At 34.5% G+C, this 17,132-nt stretch overlaps 1 protein-coding gene across 2 annotated transcripts in view; it reads left to right on the top strand.

Annotated features, from left to right (window-relative positions):
* Positions 1-17,132, top strand: part of AK9 (adenylate kinase 9) — a 56,596-nt gene that overhangs the window by 14,097 nt on the left and 25,367 nt on the right. For both annotated transcript variants that reach the window (XM_027899509.1, XM_027899508.1), the window contains exons 9-15: positions 687-761; positions 2,207-2,308; positions 4,008-4,147; positions 4,230-4,410; positions 4,771-4,915; positions 7,304-7,437; positions 8,100-8,256. In XM_027899509.1, coding sequence (XP_027755310.1) covers positions 687-761; positions 2,207-2,308; positions 4,008-4,147; positions 4,230-4,410; positions 4,771-4,915; positions 7,304-7,437; positions 8,100-8,256 — 934 coding nt within the window. The remainder of the gene's footprint in view (positions 1-686; positions 762-2,206; positions 2,309-4,007; positions 4,148-4,229; positions 4,411-4,770; positions 4,916-7,303; positions 7,438-8,099; positions 8,257-17,132) is intronic.

Raw genomic sequence — 17,132 nt, 5'->3', positions numbered from 1 at the left:
CTTCTCTGTAGAAGAACATTAGAAAGAAGTAATTAGTTATTATCAATTTTTACTAAAGATAGGATAGGTAATTTAATTTATAGTGTAGAAGACAGACTAGAGGTTAGACCAGCGTATGCCAGGAATGGACTGAGTGTTCTCAGTCCTCAGAGGAAGGCATTAACAATGGACATGGGAGGTTTATTTTAGTCTAATGCCTTACTTACTAATGGTAAAATTGAAAAATAAGAAAAATCAAATATATTGTTCAAATTTTAAAGAAATTGGGAATCAGGGCCAAAATGAAAACATTGGTCTCATGGGTAGTATTTCCAGGAAATGTGTTAATTCACATTGTCATCATTTTCCAACAAAGAATTAAGGTAGTTAGACAATTAGAAGTTGATTTCATATACAAAATGTTAATGTATCTTGATATTTTTTAGCTGCTTTGCATTTGACCTACGACAGCTGAGCTTTTTTCTGAACTCATTTTAACTCAAATTTTGGAACTCTTTCTATATTTGTCTGTCACCAAATAAAAGTTTCTCTCCAGAAGATTTTATAAGCCATCAGTACAATAAATCTTGATTTTGCTGAAGTCCACAGGAGTCTAGCCTTAGATGTGTATAGGAACAGAATTAGCTTCAGTGTCATTATCTGGTTAACTATACACAGTTGATGAGTATGTCTTTGTTCTTAAAAAGGAATTGATGGCTCAGCAGGATTGTCAGTATCTTATTGAAGTGGATGGAAATCAGCAACCAGATGATCTTTTTGAGGTAAGTAAACTATGCACCAACTAACTTAACCTCCACTAGAAAATAATTTCTCAATTCTGTGGATTGTTTTCCTGTCGGCAGAATTTTAAATTTTTTAAAACTTATTCATTTACTGTTAGAAAACATGACCTTTGAAATACTTGCTTTCACTGCTCTATTAGTTGTAAGATTCACTGCACTGCCTTCAGGGTTATGTATATGTTACATGAGAATATTTTCAGGAAGGCTACAGACTCTTTTGTATTGTGTCCATCTGGTTTTAGCTTTTTTTTCTGATGTGTATTAGCATAAAATATAAAGAGAAATTAAAACATTTTCAATACTATATATCTACAGAACTGGCCTATTTTGTGCTTGTGTCTAAAATACTAACAGAATTTTAATGAAATTTGATATTGTTTTGCAATGTAATAGAAGACACTTCATTCTTGGAACCGTTCTGCTAAGTGCTTGTGTCTAGATTTTTAGCTTATAATATAGCAATTTATTGTCCCTATTCAAAAACCTAGAGTGGTAAATCTTGAAAATAAATAATCTTATTCTCTGCCTCAGAAGTGAGAGTTGCTTCAAATCAGAACCTTAAGTATGGGGTTGAAAATTAAGTAGGAGATTGACAATGTAGAAAGTGAGCTGCTCCTGCATTTTCTCCTCTGTTGTTTGAAACAAATTGTATCAATTATAATTCTTTAAGTACTATTTCAGTTTATGCTGAACTTCACTACCAAGACTGGTCCTACAGGCAAAAAACCCCAGTAATCTTGCAGGGTTGGAACATACAATTTCCTCATTTATGATCTGTTTATGAACATTACAACACAAAATTTAAAGCAAGCGCAATCGAGTTATGTAATGACTCCAACCATTTTACCTACAAGTAAGGGCCTATTATGAAACAGAAAAAACAAACAAAGACCTATTATGAAGCTAGTCTAAACATGACAGAATTGGCTTTTTCATTTCAAGAACACTTGTACTGAGGCAAGATTACGTTCAGTAAATACTTAATTTAAACTTAGTATCATCTGATTCTTGTTGGTAGACATCTGATTTAAATACCTTTTAAAATGAACTACCCAAAGTTGTATTACTTCTGAATGTGCATAATCTGGTATCCTAAAGAGACTTGCCTCTTCTTCAGATTGGAGCTCATCTGAGTAGTTCGAATGATTTGACCCTTCACAGCCTATGCCTTTAGAAGGCTTGGGATTCACAGCGTAACGAGGAGATATAAAGACTGTGATTTGGCATTTTGCACTGCCTGTATCTACCAAATAGCTCGTTAAAACTCAGCTCAATAGCTATCATGACTCCAAACTATCAACTGAGCCTCAGTGTATATTTAACCATTATATAAATAATAAGTTAAAATTTTAAATATAGTTTGAGGGCCCTTTCAGAGGACACAAGCAGTTTTGATTGGTACTAAGTTGGAATTTTCTCTTCAGTCAGTGGTACTTCAGCTTCAGTCTATGGATGTTCGAAATGCAGCTCCTATAACTCGACTTCAAAGTGAACAAGAAGAAGAAACGCTGGGGGAAAAGAAAAATGTAGGTGTGCTTTTTGGGACTGTGATTGACTGTAATAACTAGATTTTCTTCGATGTAAGCTTACATTGTAACATATTTGCTTCACAGGAACCAGTTTTACCATGCAATAAGGGCATTTTTTAAACCTTGATTTTTCAGAAATGAGAATTTAAGTCAATTCTGGGACTGAAATCCACTTTAAAAGTATGAAAATAAAAAAGTCTGTCATTACAAAAAAAAAAAAGTTTAGATTATTATAATAAAATTTTGAACGACATTATTGTTTCAGCAAAAAAGAAATAATTCCTTCCAAGAAAATAAAGAAACTTTAGCCAAAGGATAACAATCTCAGCCACTGACACTTAGCTCAGTCTTTACTCATTTCCTGAATGAGAAACAATGTGCTAATAGAAGTCCAGCAACATTCTGCCTAACTGAAATCACACTCGTTCTATTTCCTGTAATTAATTAGAAACATGGCAATTTAGTGCTGAATTTTGCTGAATCACGACAATTATAATTTTTGTCCCTTTCAAATAAAGCTGAAAAGCAGAAGACTTTGTATGAACATCTTCACCTATATCTTTCCTACTTCTTAACAAAACTTTGAATATGTGAACCAAACTGTAACTGGGAGACTCCACCACGCATTTTCAGAGAAACATCACTCCCTTCACTTTTCTGTTTTCTCAGTTCCTGACAAATTCACAAGTGAAAGACAGGTCAACTGTATTTATTATTTAGTTAGTTTGTGTGTTTGTTTTAGTGTATAAGCTTTTAGTAACCACAGTATCTGGGGCAAGGAGTTCTGCGTCTTAACTGCACATTATATACAGAATTAATTCCCTTCATGTTGCATCTGCAGCCTTTCAGCTCTGTGTCCTCCAGCTGCTGATAAGCAGAAGTCAGTGAATACTTTTGTTCTCTACATCTGCCCTCTAATAACTCACGATTTCAGATTTCTGTCCTGCTCTTATGTAGCTGTACTGAAGAGTTTCAGTCTACATAATCTTATTCCATAGGAGTATGTATTCCAGGATCTATTCCCGAGTAGTGACAGTCAATGAAAATTCCTAATTCATAATTTTCTGTGTAAAACTTCTATTTTAATGCCTGACTTCGTAGATTCTAAAGGTTTTTCTGCAGTTCTTCACAGCCAGCACTTGTCTGTACTAGTCTGAATAGTTTAGAGTCACCATAACTTTAGGATTCACTCACTATTTACCTTCTGTGAAAGGTCTGTGAAAAAACATACTTTATCACGTGGTATTTCTGCATGCCTAAAATAGATTTTGGCCTTGCTATTCCCTGCCACAGACCATGGTCCTTTTTTCATCACCTTTAGAAGAATTCTTGGACATTTTCTGTCATCTTCAATAAGTGCCTCATTATTATTTTGAACTGTAATAATAATAAGTAGATATATAATATATAGATATATAATAAAATATATAGATATATAATAAAAATAAGTAGAGCCTACAGAAACTATTTTAAGTACTATTTTTGTTAAATAATCCTGAAAAAATTAATTTCTCCTTAAAATTGTCCTATATTTCTGAAATAAATAATTTTTAAAAAAATATTCTAAAAAGCATGATGAGGTTTTCTCTTTAGATTTGCATATTTTCCATCAAAATGTTTCAAAAAGTGTAAGAAAAAGGCATGTGTAGCTTCAGACAAAAATTACAGATGCTGTTATTGCTGTTTTAATAAACAGGATGAACTTTTCCGTGTTCTGTCATCTTACAATCTCATAGCACCCAGATACCGATGGCGTAGAAGCAGGTGGGGACAAGCATGTCCCGTGGCTCTAAAGGAAGGTGACATTGTAATGGGAAACCCAGACTTTGCTGTCAGGTTAGCAGAATTTGACACTCAGTTTTCATTTCTATTTAATGACTTAACTGTCCATATCTGTTAGCTTCTCTTCTGTTTTAAGTTTTCTAGGTAAAATGTACGTACTGTCGTCCCCAGAGGCATTGAAAACTTTTATGTTGAATCCACGGCCCTACCTCTTACCACCAATGCCACTTCCTCCTTGCAAAGTATTAGTATTTGGCCCTCCATTCTCTGGAAGAACAACTATTTGTAACCTAATTGCACACAAATATAAAGGAAAGGTAGGTTTATAAATGTCTTACGTAGCAAGGGTATCAGCTGAGGCTTGGGAATCAGTTAAGCACATTCCTCTTCCTGCTGTGTTATTAACATACACATTACAAATATATGGATTACAGAGGACACATCATATTTCAGTGAAATTCATTTATCTGAAAACAGCTGCATTTCAAAAATGCTTTTAGTATTAGAATAATTATTAATTAGCATTAGAATATTATTTATAACTTTTGTATCCAAGATAATTAAATATAAATGCAAATTAAAAAGAACCCTGCACTTGAATTATATGTAAATTTTTATGGATCAGATGTTATATTTCTTTTCTGTGGTATTTGTGTTTTTTCAAATCATTTCGCTAGGTTCTTGATATGGCCAAACTCATTCAGCACTATATAGAAGAATCAAGAGAAAAAGACACCGAGCAAGTGCAAAGGGATATAGTAGAAAATGCTATAACAGCAGTGAAAAATAGGTTGGAATCAGAAGAACAGTCAGAAGAAACAGGTGAGCAAAGCGTTCTATGGTCTTTGAAGCTATCTTATTTGCTTTGGTGTTATTTAACTGCAGCAGTTGCTGTTACTTTACTTATAAAAAGTTACAGTTGTTATGGTTCTTGTGTATTAAATATGAACTAAAAGAACATGCAGTGAGTGGGATAGCTTAGTAGAATTTGGGATTTATATATATATATATATATAAATCCTCTGAATTTCAGGACCATTCCTATTAAGAAAGAGCTCTGAGTTGAAAGTAGAAATTGGTTCTGACTAATACTGGTTGAAAACTTTCTATTTGAATGACTTTTGCTTAAGTAAATCTCTACAAAGTAGAAATTCTCTTCAAGAAAGAAGTTTGTCAGCTAGGCTGATGTGAATCCACAGCCTACAGATTTTACACTCTGGAGTAGCTTCCAAGTATACTGTCTCAGATGGCACATTCACAAGGCACTCCAGCTCCAGTCACATTTAGACTTCTTTAGCTGCCCAGGTTTTTGCATCATTAATTAAGAAAATATTTTGAAAAGGTGAAAATAATACGTTGTTAAATATCTTTAAAAAAAATTTGTGGGGTTTTGTCCAGGAACGGACAGACAACTTAATGGGAGCTTTTCAAAATAGTTTCTTTTGAAATGAAAATTCTCCATTGAATTAGGATTGCCTTTTCCATTTAGCTCTAGTTATGGTTCAAATGGACAACTAGGCCATTTTGCTTTATTCAAATAAGCAAGGAATGACTGTGTTTGACTTTCTTATGGGTTGATACATATCCAACAAGAATTCAGTATATTCCTCTGGTGCTGCAAAGCAGGCTGACAGTGATAAGAAATGATTGGCATTGCAATAAGAATAGTGGTGAGCTATGACACCAAAATTAAAACCATTAACAGTGTCATGTTCCCCAATTTACATTGGCTATGTAAATACTTTTGAGGACAGGTATGTGAAATGATATTGGGATTAAAGAGAATTTAAGCCTAATTAATAACCTGGGAGAGCTCAAGCAATATTATTGCAAGACAGAACTACAGACAGATGTGTTTTCACTTACAGATCTTTTTATAGCAGAAGATTGTTTCAGAATTTTTTAATGGATAAGAATAGGTATTAATTCACATACAAAAAGTGAAGAAAGAGAGCATCTGAGTTCAGAAGTAGGAGTATTTGCCGCCTGAATATGAGAAACTTAAAAGTATGCTAAGTTTTAGCCTGTTGAAATGCTTTAAACAAATGAAATATGTTTGTAAACCTAATATGGTTTACAAATAATAGTAATTTTTGCATACAGAACAGACTCTTATTTCATCTCAAACAAGATAGGTTGTTAGGTAAATCGAATTAATGAACATTAATGAAATATATAGAGAGGGAGCTAAAATCAAAGTTAAATAAATGTGGATTGTGAGGTAGTTTTTACAAGTTTCTTTTACTATTTAGAAAAAAACATTTGTTCCCTCAATTATATTCTTCCTTTAATTTGTTACAACCTTTATCAGAAAAATATACCAAACGGAGCACTAAAGAAAGATGCAGAACTGCAGAAGCAGGATATAATATCTTTAGCTATAATAACTGTAGTCTGCTCCATTTTGGGTTTGGGCTGCACTGAGGTTCTTTGCAGAGTGGAAATTAGTAAGTTGTTGCCCCTTTCCCAGGGACTTTGCAACTTGGCAAAAATAACCTGATAAATTTGTGTTAATTTGTGCATGTTAAAAGTAATAACATAATCGTGGAAACAACTTGACATAATAACAGAAACTAAATGTGGCTTTTTTTCCAAATTATACTGTTGGTAGATAATGCAGTTGGCTAAAACAGTTCTTCATAAAATTTTATCAAATTAGTATGTTAACTGTAAAATGAGTATTCCTTAATTTTTTTCAAAATAGTTACAGTTGTTGTGCTAGCTACTAATAACAAAATATGGGTCCAATATGAACATTTTGTACATCTTAGGGAATGCAGGCTTCTTGATTATTGAAAATACACTGCCTTGATCTGTGATTTGTATTGATTTTAAAATTATCTGGTAAACTTTTTGATTTAGAAATCAAAGACAAATCAAGGGAAATTCTCAGGTGCTGCAAGTGCCTGATTGTGATTGTTCTAGTACACAAATGTCATTCTATTCATATTGAAACAGTATTTCACTTATTGGTAGAAAATACTGGACAGCTAAAAAGGTTGAGTTTTTTATGAGAGAGCAAACCAAGATCCTAAAACTTACCTTTATGAAACATTCCCTAGAACCGCATTCAGAAGAACTGGTGTTTGATTCTTTCTCAGCATAATTGTGTAGTATTGCTTAAATGAATACTGTGCTGAAGTTATGATTTAATCTTTTATTTGATTCCCATTAATTTGGGAAGTGCTTTAAAAAAATCTGTATTATTAGAAATATCAGAGATAACTGCTGACCACCCAGAAGTTCAAGCGATGGTAGAAGAAGCCATGAAAAGTGCATTGCTCTCTGAAGATACACTGTCACCTCAAATATATGCTGAAGTACTGGAGGAAGCGATTGCAGAGGTAAGACTACAAGCACTATATAGCTAAGCCTTTTTTTCCTAAGAGCAACTTTTAACAATTTATACATTATCAATATATGTTCCTAATTTTTCTGTTTGAAAGATCGGTTTAGTTTGTAACACAATGCCTGGAAGCCTACATACAACTGGAGAGAGACTGAGCAGGATCATGAAAGACAAATCTATTGAGGACTATTTTATATATATGTATATACACATACACAAACTGTTCCTGTCTTGTAGATTACCTGGGCTACAAATTGTTAAAGGCTGGGAGAATTATCTAAAGGATCACTGTATGCCCTATTCTTACATTCTTAGTCACTAATAAAGTATCAACACCAGATACAAGAGTTTGAAAAGAATTGTTTATGAAGGTTTATCCAAGAATCTTGAATTGGTTTAAATTTGTTCCATTGCTTGTAACTATTGAAATTGGAATCTAAATTCTTTATAGCAAACTTAAAAATCATTATCAGTTACCTTTTCTCATTTAAAAAGCTTTTAATTTTCATTCAGAAAATGTCTTATTTTTTAATTGACCTGAGATGACAAAAAGGAAAAATCATAACATTGAGAAAATCATTTTGTATTGTGCAGTCTTTTTTGTACAGCTGACAGACTTGTTCTTTTTATATCACTGAACCTGACATTTTGTAACAGCTCATGAAGAACAACAAAGACAGGTTTCCTGGTGCTCCAGAAAAAGGAGGATGGGTAGTGGATAACTATCCTCTGTCAGTAGATCACTGGTCAGCTTTATCAGAAAAACGACTCCTACCTGACACTGTTATCTGTCTGAAGCATGCAGAAAACGATGGTTAGTAAATGCATATGAGTGCAATTTAATCTTTTCTCTTTTTTTCTGTGTTGATATCTGTATATAAAGCACACTTATGAGAAAAACTACTCTTTATGTTCCATTTATAAAGCTTCAGGGGTCTAGAGAAGAAATAATTCTGTAAATCAACAATAGTACCCCAAATTTCTTACAGTTTGGACTAAGGGAATTACACAGAACCGAAAACCAGAACACTTCGCAAAAGCAGTAAAGAAAATTCCTCCTATTTTATATTCGATTTTAAATTTTCTCCTATTTGCAATCATTAGTAAATACCAGGGGACTCTTGTGCTTTCAGATTTTTGCATTCTGTGTCTGGCTGGCCGCCAGCTTGCAATGTGGCTCTCTGTCAAATTTCCCTGTGCATTGGTTTCCCCATTTGCCAAATCATGTATGAAATTTCTATGCTGGAGACAAAATGGGGAGAGAAACACTTGTATGTAGGTGTATCCTGTTCTCCATGCTGGGATCAAAAAAAAAGAGTAACTTCTTACCCAAACTGATACAATAGCTTAGTATCCATGAATCAGAGGAAGGGATTTTTACTTTATTGTTTCAAGCAGGAAGGAAGGTTGGTATCAGGCATGAATAACTGAACAGATTCATACACTGTTTGAAGTTTTACCTGCCAAATCATATCTTAATGGACTACATCTGCCTAGTTCATACCACACCACAAGTTTAAGTGACCTTTGGGAATGTTTGGTCAGTGCCTGTCCAACCCAGTCCATTATCAAAAGGTCTTCCAGTGGCAGAAACTTCCATTCAAGAGAGGCATGATGGGTCTATTCATATGTAGTTCAAGAAAGCTCAGTAACTGCCCAACATTGGAATCAATGCAGAGAGCTTTTCAAAACCCTGTTCCTGAATATAAAAATCAACCTGAGCATATGCAGGTTATACAGTTTACTCAGAACAGATTTCTTATTAAAAAAAAAGCTTTTCAGAAGCTGATCAGCTAATCATCCTCACAACTCAGGTACCCTATCTAAACTTAGTCACATAGCTTTGTGAAATTTTGTAACACCTTAAACATCTAAACTAAAAGTCTTTCAGTGTGGTTGGAGCTCATCTACAGACCAAATACAGAGTGAACATTTCTATGAGAAAGTTCTAGATCCAGCGTTTGTCAGAAAATTGTATTTGCTATACCTGTCATTCAAGACCTCATCTCAGATACTTTCAGAATGAACTTAAGGGCAAATTACATTTTGATGCCTCATCTCTGCTTCCCAGACATTCCAAGCTGCAGAAGAATACCAAGACTGAATTATCTAAAGGTGCCTTTATGAACTACATTCTTTTACATTCCCTTCAGTTACCCTTTGTTTTTCAAAAATACATTTAATTTAAAGTATTTGTTTAAAGTATAAACCCTTCACACGGAATTGTCATCATTTCAAATCAACACCAGTGTTTCTAACAGTTAAGTGACATCTTTCTCACAGTTAAAATTTAGATAAAAATACATTTTATGTTAGTTGATGACAGTGCTCATGGGAGATATGGGAGGAACAAGTCTGAGTAAAGTGAGGTATAAGAGCCAATAATAATGTCTGCTGTAGCCTTTGGCTAAAAAGTGTAGCTTTTTGCTTATGGATACACTTACTTGAATTTAGCTGTTTTGTTTCATTTTGTTAATTTTATTTTTTCTTTTTATTTAGGCAATTGTGTTAGCTCTTTGATTCCCAATAATTTCTGCCATTTAAATAACCATGTAGTTTACATTTTCACAGTATTTTAGTCATTACTTCACTATTCCCTGAACAAATCTGAATTTTCATAAATCCACTGATGAAAATGGCTTTTAGCCACACAGCCATATATCATAAATCTATTTGCCAAGGTAACTAAGTCAGTAGAGTTCCTAGTAGGAACAGCATATTCTTCATTTCTATCAACCAGCTGTAGTAGTAGAGATATGTACATTATTTATATTCTATTTGAATGTTTTTCATTTATTTCTTCATAGTTTTCTTTGTACACATGCAAACAAAATAAATGTTGGAGTAACGTATGATATATGGAAAAATAAAATAAATCATTTCAGTTGTCTCCCCTTACAGCCTTCATAGCCTTCCAGTATCCCAGACTCAGTTTGCTAGGTGGTTGAAATTGAAAACAAAGCTCTAAAACCATAGAAATCAACAGTATAATAATATTTCAGCAGTATATATGCCTTTTGTTGACTTTAAAAAGAAGTAAGAAAGTTGTCTATATTATATAGTTTTATTCAGATGCCTAAAACTCATTACTGTATGCAGACCATACTTAGCAAATAGGAATGAAAATAATTCTATTATTATTTAGCTTTTATTTTACCTATATGTAACAAGGCCTAAGTCACAAAGGTACTATAAGATAGACTGAATATGATAACATGCTTTTAATTTTTAATGCTGTAACATTTCACCTACTCTCTGAAAGAAATACTGTAGCTTTGTAGGGTTCTTTAAATTACATAGAAGCTCTTTAAAATGTCCACATTGTAACTTTTTATAGTTTCTAATAAAACATACAGCTCTTCTCCAAAATTAATGAGTTCTATATTATTAACTATAAAGGGTCTTACGAAGATACTCTGTCATCAGTGTCTCAAACAACAAAGTGTATCTTAGTTTTGAATATCTAACTAATTTGATATATCTAACTAATTGATCTGAGTACATCAGAACATTTATTAATGATAGAAGTAATAATGTCATGTACACACTTGTGCTCTTAACACGTGTTAAGTCCTCGTTCAGAGAAAATCGTGTTTTCCTATGCCTACATTTTATTTCAGTAATCAAACACTGACTCACTGAAACACTTCAGTCATGCTGCTCTTCAGCTGACATCTGTTTTATCTCTCATGTAGTGCCATCAGCACATTGCTGCAGCTTTTCTCCCATGTGATATGTCTTTACACCAACATAAATGAATGATATATTCACAGTTTTGGTAGTTTGTTTGGGTTTTTTTTTTTAATATGTAACAGTTATGATATAGAAGTGATTAATCAGAAAAATACTCCAGAGTCCAAATCATACTCTTTTGATCTCTCATATATGAGATCATCTGGGAATGGCTCAAAGCTGCACCTGGAGAGGTTTAGACTGGACTTTAGGAAGCCTTTCTTTAAGTGGTCTAACACTGGAACAGGCTTCTTACAGATGTGGTTGATGCCCCAAGCCTGTCAGCATTTAAGGAGCATTTAGGCAATTCCATTAATAATATGTTTTAACTTTTGCTCAGCCCTGAATTGCTCAGGCAGTTGATGAGCAGCAGATGACCATTGTAGGTCCCTTCCAACTGAAATAGTTCTATTCTGTATAAACAGATTCACATTTTAATAATCACAATTTTTTTAACCTCAGTGGGACCTGGGATTGCCTGAGGACTGAACATATTCAAATTTATGATATTGTTTGTGTTTAAAAGGAAAAAGTGGTTCTAGTAATGTCTTAATGAGAGTGAAAGTACATAGAGAAGGAGACTTCATGTAAATGTAACAAATGTATTTAAATGAGTTAAGAAGGTAAGTTCAATGCTGAAGGGTCTATTGATGGTACACAAATCAATTTATTTGGTAACTCTTGCTTGTAGTGTCTAGCTGAAAATTAAAGCCTCACATCTTTTTTTCATGTTTCTTGACACAACTTTTCTGAGCCTAAATTATTTTTAGGAATTTGTTACTGTAGTTAACCATTTTTGCAGAAGCTTTGCATGAATATGTATTTCTTTATACTAGGAGACAGTTATATCACTTCATGAGAATATAATTCAGCATTGTAAAAGAGTTACCAGCTTCAAGTAGATCTGTGGGTTCATTCCACTCTTCCTCAAGTAAAATTTTCTTTTCCTGCCACATTTCTGCCAGAGATTGCTCCCTTTCTATAAGAAACTCCACTGGAGCACACAAGCCTCAGTAGCTCACGGTGGTGTGTTGGTACAACCCCATCTTCCCTTGATGTCTCTTCTGCTGCTCTTGGTATTTGGGCAGTTCTTGCCAAAAATAAATGGGTAGCTGGGGCTGGTAATTCCAGCCATCATCTCTTATGCTTGTCTTTCACAGCTATTAACATCAATTAGCTCTTTAACAATGATTCCAATCCCCCCTTTCCCATATTACAGATGGTGGAGGGTTGAATTAATATTGCATCTCTTAGGCTTTTATTTTATGTTCTTGCTTTTTTATTCATATCACCGTGTTAAAATCAGTAAGATAACTGAAACAACAAGAGAAAAAAATAGTTAAACCTGTTCATGATAGGACATTTCCTCTTTAGTCTTTGAAGAGAAATCCTTTTTGGAATCAATTGTAATTATAAAATTGATGCTTTTTGGAATCAATTGTAATTGTAACATTTACCAGGCAGATAATGTGTACTTAGTCCTACAGCCTCTAAATATATTTCCTTTGTTTTTCTTGGATGGCTTTCAACCTGATTTGTGGGGTTTTTCCTACCTCAAACTGGAGGCTTTTGAATGAGAAAGTTTGGACAAGGACAGGTAATTAAACTGCAGACAAGAGATAGCAAATTACTTGTTCTGTAAACTTCAAAGCAAGCTCTAGTGATAATAACTTCACAGTTTGTTCAGTCTTTGAGGAAAACTGCATGATCTTCAAAGCCAATTTCTGCCCTCCTTCATAAACCAGATGTGATAATTACATTTTAATACCTGTAATCACAGCATTCTAGGTAGAAAAAATTCAAAATTTGAATCAGAGAGGTTAAGAACTTTCTCAAATCCCAAATACCTTCAGTTCTTAAATTCCTTTAGTCTCTCTTTCAGAGGAATAAAGGCTAAGGAATATTGATGTAGAAAAACTGTGCAATTCTTTGCAGAAAAAAAAAGAACAAAAGCATATGATTAGAGCTATCAATCCCTCTGAAAACTCTTGTAACTTTCTAAACATAATAAGAAGAAGGACACTGTAATTTACTTTGCTTAATGTCTGTCCATCTGTCCTCCTTTACTGTATCCAACACCAGTCTTGTAAATGCAATAGAAACATAAGCTAATGAAAAGATATCCAAAATCCTATAGCAGCTTTATCTCAAAAAACCCTTTGAAGGCAACTCTGCTTTAGGTTTTAAAAATATACATCTTAGTTTTCATCTACTAGGATTGTTAGAATATTTTAAAGTGCAAAACAGAAATAAATCCAGTACAAACCATTTTATTTTAATAGGAAGTTGTTAAATATACACATTTCTGTGCATTAGAAAGAATCAACTTAATCTGTAAGCCAAAGTTTTCTTTCCAAATACCATAAATTGGTACACACCATACAAGTTTGTCTATTAAGTACATTGCACTGTAATATGCTTAAAATTATTTGGCAGTATATATTTATAAGAAAGTAATGAAAAGTCTGTATAAACAAACTGTGTGGTCTGTTTCAAAAAGACAACTGAAAATATGTTCATAATGAAATACGTATCAGTTCCAAGAAATGGAAGTGTAACTGTTATCCTACATTTTGCCTCTCTCTTTATTTTGATACTTAAGCTCTAATGAAGAAGACATGCTAGGTTCTAGTATTTCTATCTCAGCTTTGGTAGGGTTTGAGAGGGGAGGAAAGAAGGATTTTTTAAATCTTTTTTGTTGCTGAATATGGACTGAGGGCAGAAAATGTTATACTATCAGAACACTGGTGAAAAAAGACATTAAAGCCTCTCCTTCCCCAGCAATTCACTTAGAGAATGTGGGGGCAGAAAGCCTTTGAGGATTGTTTGTCTCTATGGTAACTATGCTCAGTAATAGCAAAGAAGACACAGATAAAAAGAGTATGAGAGGTTGCCATATAGGCATTACCTATGAAAGCCCAAGATTTAAGGCTGGGAAGGATTGTTTCCTATCACCTCTGTGATAAGGAAATGAAATTATGAACAGCACTATTAGATAGACCACCAACTTCTCAGAAAGAAACTTGTTTACATTTTTATATAATTTATTTTTTAAACCATTACTGTCTTTTCAGGTGTTTTTCTTGACTATGTTTTTAATGTCTTTAAAAATATCTTCTCACCATAAATAATCTCTCCAAGCAGAATTATTATAATTTACACCTAATGACAAAGGTACAGCTGCCTTACATAAAAATATTTCCTTTTTTTTTTTTTTTTTTTTTTGGTACCTGAGTTTAAAACAAACTAAATGCCAGGGAGGCAACATTTTTGTCATAATAAGGTTGAACCTGAACCAAAACCAAATAAGGTTTGGGTTGTCTGATTTTTGGGTTATCCCTTTCCCCTAGGAATTATGAACCTTTTCTCTTTTGTTACTTCCCTCTTTCGAGGGAAAAGTTTCTCCAATTCACTTAGGCCTGGGTAATCTATTTAAAAGCTCTGTAAGTATGCAATAATTGCTAATGGATATGTTTCCTCAAATGAGAAAAACTTCCAGATGGAGGTAATCTGATGGAATTATGTGCCCACAGTAGCAAAACAAAGCTGGATCACATGCTGGTCCATCATTTGCTAAACATCGTATCAGGAGAGGTGTGCTTCTGAGATAAAGTTTCTAATGGGAAATATTCTGTTGAGTGGATTTGTTCCCATACTCAACATTCTGTCTCAGATGATGCCAAATATTAATTTAAATCCATTATTCTGCCTGTATATTTCCAAACTTTCATGATCTACTCAGAACTGAGAGGTTTTTAAAGGGCTGAACTGTAAGAGATGATCTGTTGAAAGCTGGATCCAGACAGCCCTCATCCCTGTCTTCCATGTGTTACTGCTGTGAACAGGGCTGTGGTTCACAAGGCAGCACATGTGATTTCTACAGTGTGACTGTGCCAGGGACAACATGTGCAACAAGCTGTTAGCATAACCTAGTTATTAATGTATCCTTTGCTTATTTTCTTAAAATCTATTTTCCTAATGGAATCATCATTACATATTGCATTAGAGCTGCCCAAATTTAAGCAGGTTTTACCTGGCTACTTCTCTGTCTCATTTGGAATACATCACCGCACAATGCAACATAATTAATGGTACCATTTACACAACGTGTTTTTTTTAAAGCACATAAAAGGTATTTTCACTTTCCTCTTTAAAATCACATAAAGAGAAAAATGTCACTGCAGAGGATAATATATGTAATGATATACACAGGATGAAAGTGTAGTTTAGTAAGATGCAAATGTTCATAAACATTTTCAAGAAAAAATACTTTTGAATTCAAGGTCAGACTATTTGAAATTTGCCAGGTGTTTCTGCTTAATGACATGCCCTTTTGCACTTTTAGTTTATGTTTAGACTAATAATCATTCAAACAGGAGGAAGGTTAGCCACTGTGGCATCAGTCTGACAGCTGTGTTCTTCAAGCTTTAAAAAAAGGGAAAAAGGGATTAAGTATTCTTTGTTATTAAAGATCGCAAAAATACATAACAAAATGCTTATTTGTTGATAAAGTTTTGCAGTTCACCTTGGGGGCAACATGTCAGACACTGTGAGGGCAAACTGCTCCCGAAGGAACAGAGAGCTGGCGGTGGAGTGTGGTAGCATGGCCAGGAGCAGGGTGGCTCTGACCCTCGGCTCTAGCAGCTCCCTGGGGATAGCAACAAGCTGAGGCCAGGCTGGGATGCCAGCCTGTGGGTTGGCCCAGCTTTTCAGAGCCCATGGCCGGGCAGGGCTGTCAGGAGCTGCAGATTGGCCCAGCAGCAGCATTGCTGGGGCAGTGGCTGATGGCCCCGAGGGCTGACATGGAGTCCTGGGCAGGGTGGGGGAGCCCCAGGGGCTGGATGGGGACAGCCAGGCCTGGGGCTGCCCTCAGGTCCCTGAGCCAGCATATGAGTTGCTATAGAATGCCCGACTTATTTCAAATCTCAGTTTATCATATATATAGTAGAGGTAATTTGAGAGAATAAAAGTTTCAGCCTCAGAAGTAGAAAAATGAAATTATTAAAAGCACTGAAGTATTTAGAAATTTAGTATTGGAGGACTACACATTGAGATCCAGAGCCATAAGAAGATGTAGACGTTGCAGTACCCAAAACTGCTGTACTACCTTTTAAGTGCCCGACTTCATAAATGGACTAAAGAGTTGTAGGAATAGGCATAACAGGTAGCAAATTAGCAAGGGGCCAACCTTAGTGAGACATTAAGGGATGTCAAAAGGAGGCATGTATTTGAAATCCTACATCTTTTTAAATTTGGCCAATTACAAAAGAATGGAAATCCTTAACTTTACCTCTTTGGCAATCAAAGCCCTGGAGGCAGAGCACTGGCTTGCTTTCTTCTAGAGGCAGTAGTGGCACTGCCCTTTGATACAATAGCTTCATGAAAAGCTTAGCCATCCAAGTCAGAAAAATGTTACTTAAGTTCCTTGTCCTGCAGGCATTCACATATCCCAGCTATTCCAGCTGATGCTTCAGTTGGTAGCGTTTCAGACAAAAATTAGGCAGCATCTCTACTCTGACCACTATGTTTAGTCTTGTTTCCTGACAAATCTTGTTGGTACCTAATCACTGAGATCCAGCTACATTGTACTTAACATTTTTTTATAAGGCTCTGTTACGGAAAGAAAACTAAATGTGTCATTTGTGCATTTCAGCAATTTCCAAGGAGGAAATACTAGTTTTCTTAATGACAAAAATTTTAAGAGGGCAGTCTAACTTTTCTTTAGCCATAAAAATTGTTTGGATTTTTCAGGTTAGGATGAGCTCAAAATGAATATTACAGTGCTGCAATCTGACATAGTGAGTGTTGGCCTGCTTAATGTCAGGGAGTAACCATAAAACATTGAGAGTTTAATACTTTAGGGGTTTGTATTTTTAAGAAAGTAGTCAAAGCTTTTAACATACAAGGCATTGCATAAGACTTTCATTTTTAGTAATACCTCTCCTTTGTATGTGTTGG

Source organism: Empidonax traillii, unplaced genomic scaffold, assembly GCF_003031625.1.
Source record: "Empidonax traillii isolate 1590-97213 ecotype Southwest subspecies unplaced genomic scaffold, ASM303162v1 scaffold673:size468873, whole genome shotgun sequence".
In the NCBI taxonomy this organism is placed as follows: domain Eukaryota; kingdom Metazoa; phylum Chordata; class Aves; order Passeriformes; family Tyrannidae; genus Empidonax; species Empidonax traillii.
This window is presented reverse-complemented; position numbering and strand designations above follow the sequence as displayed.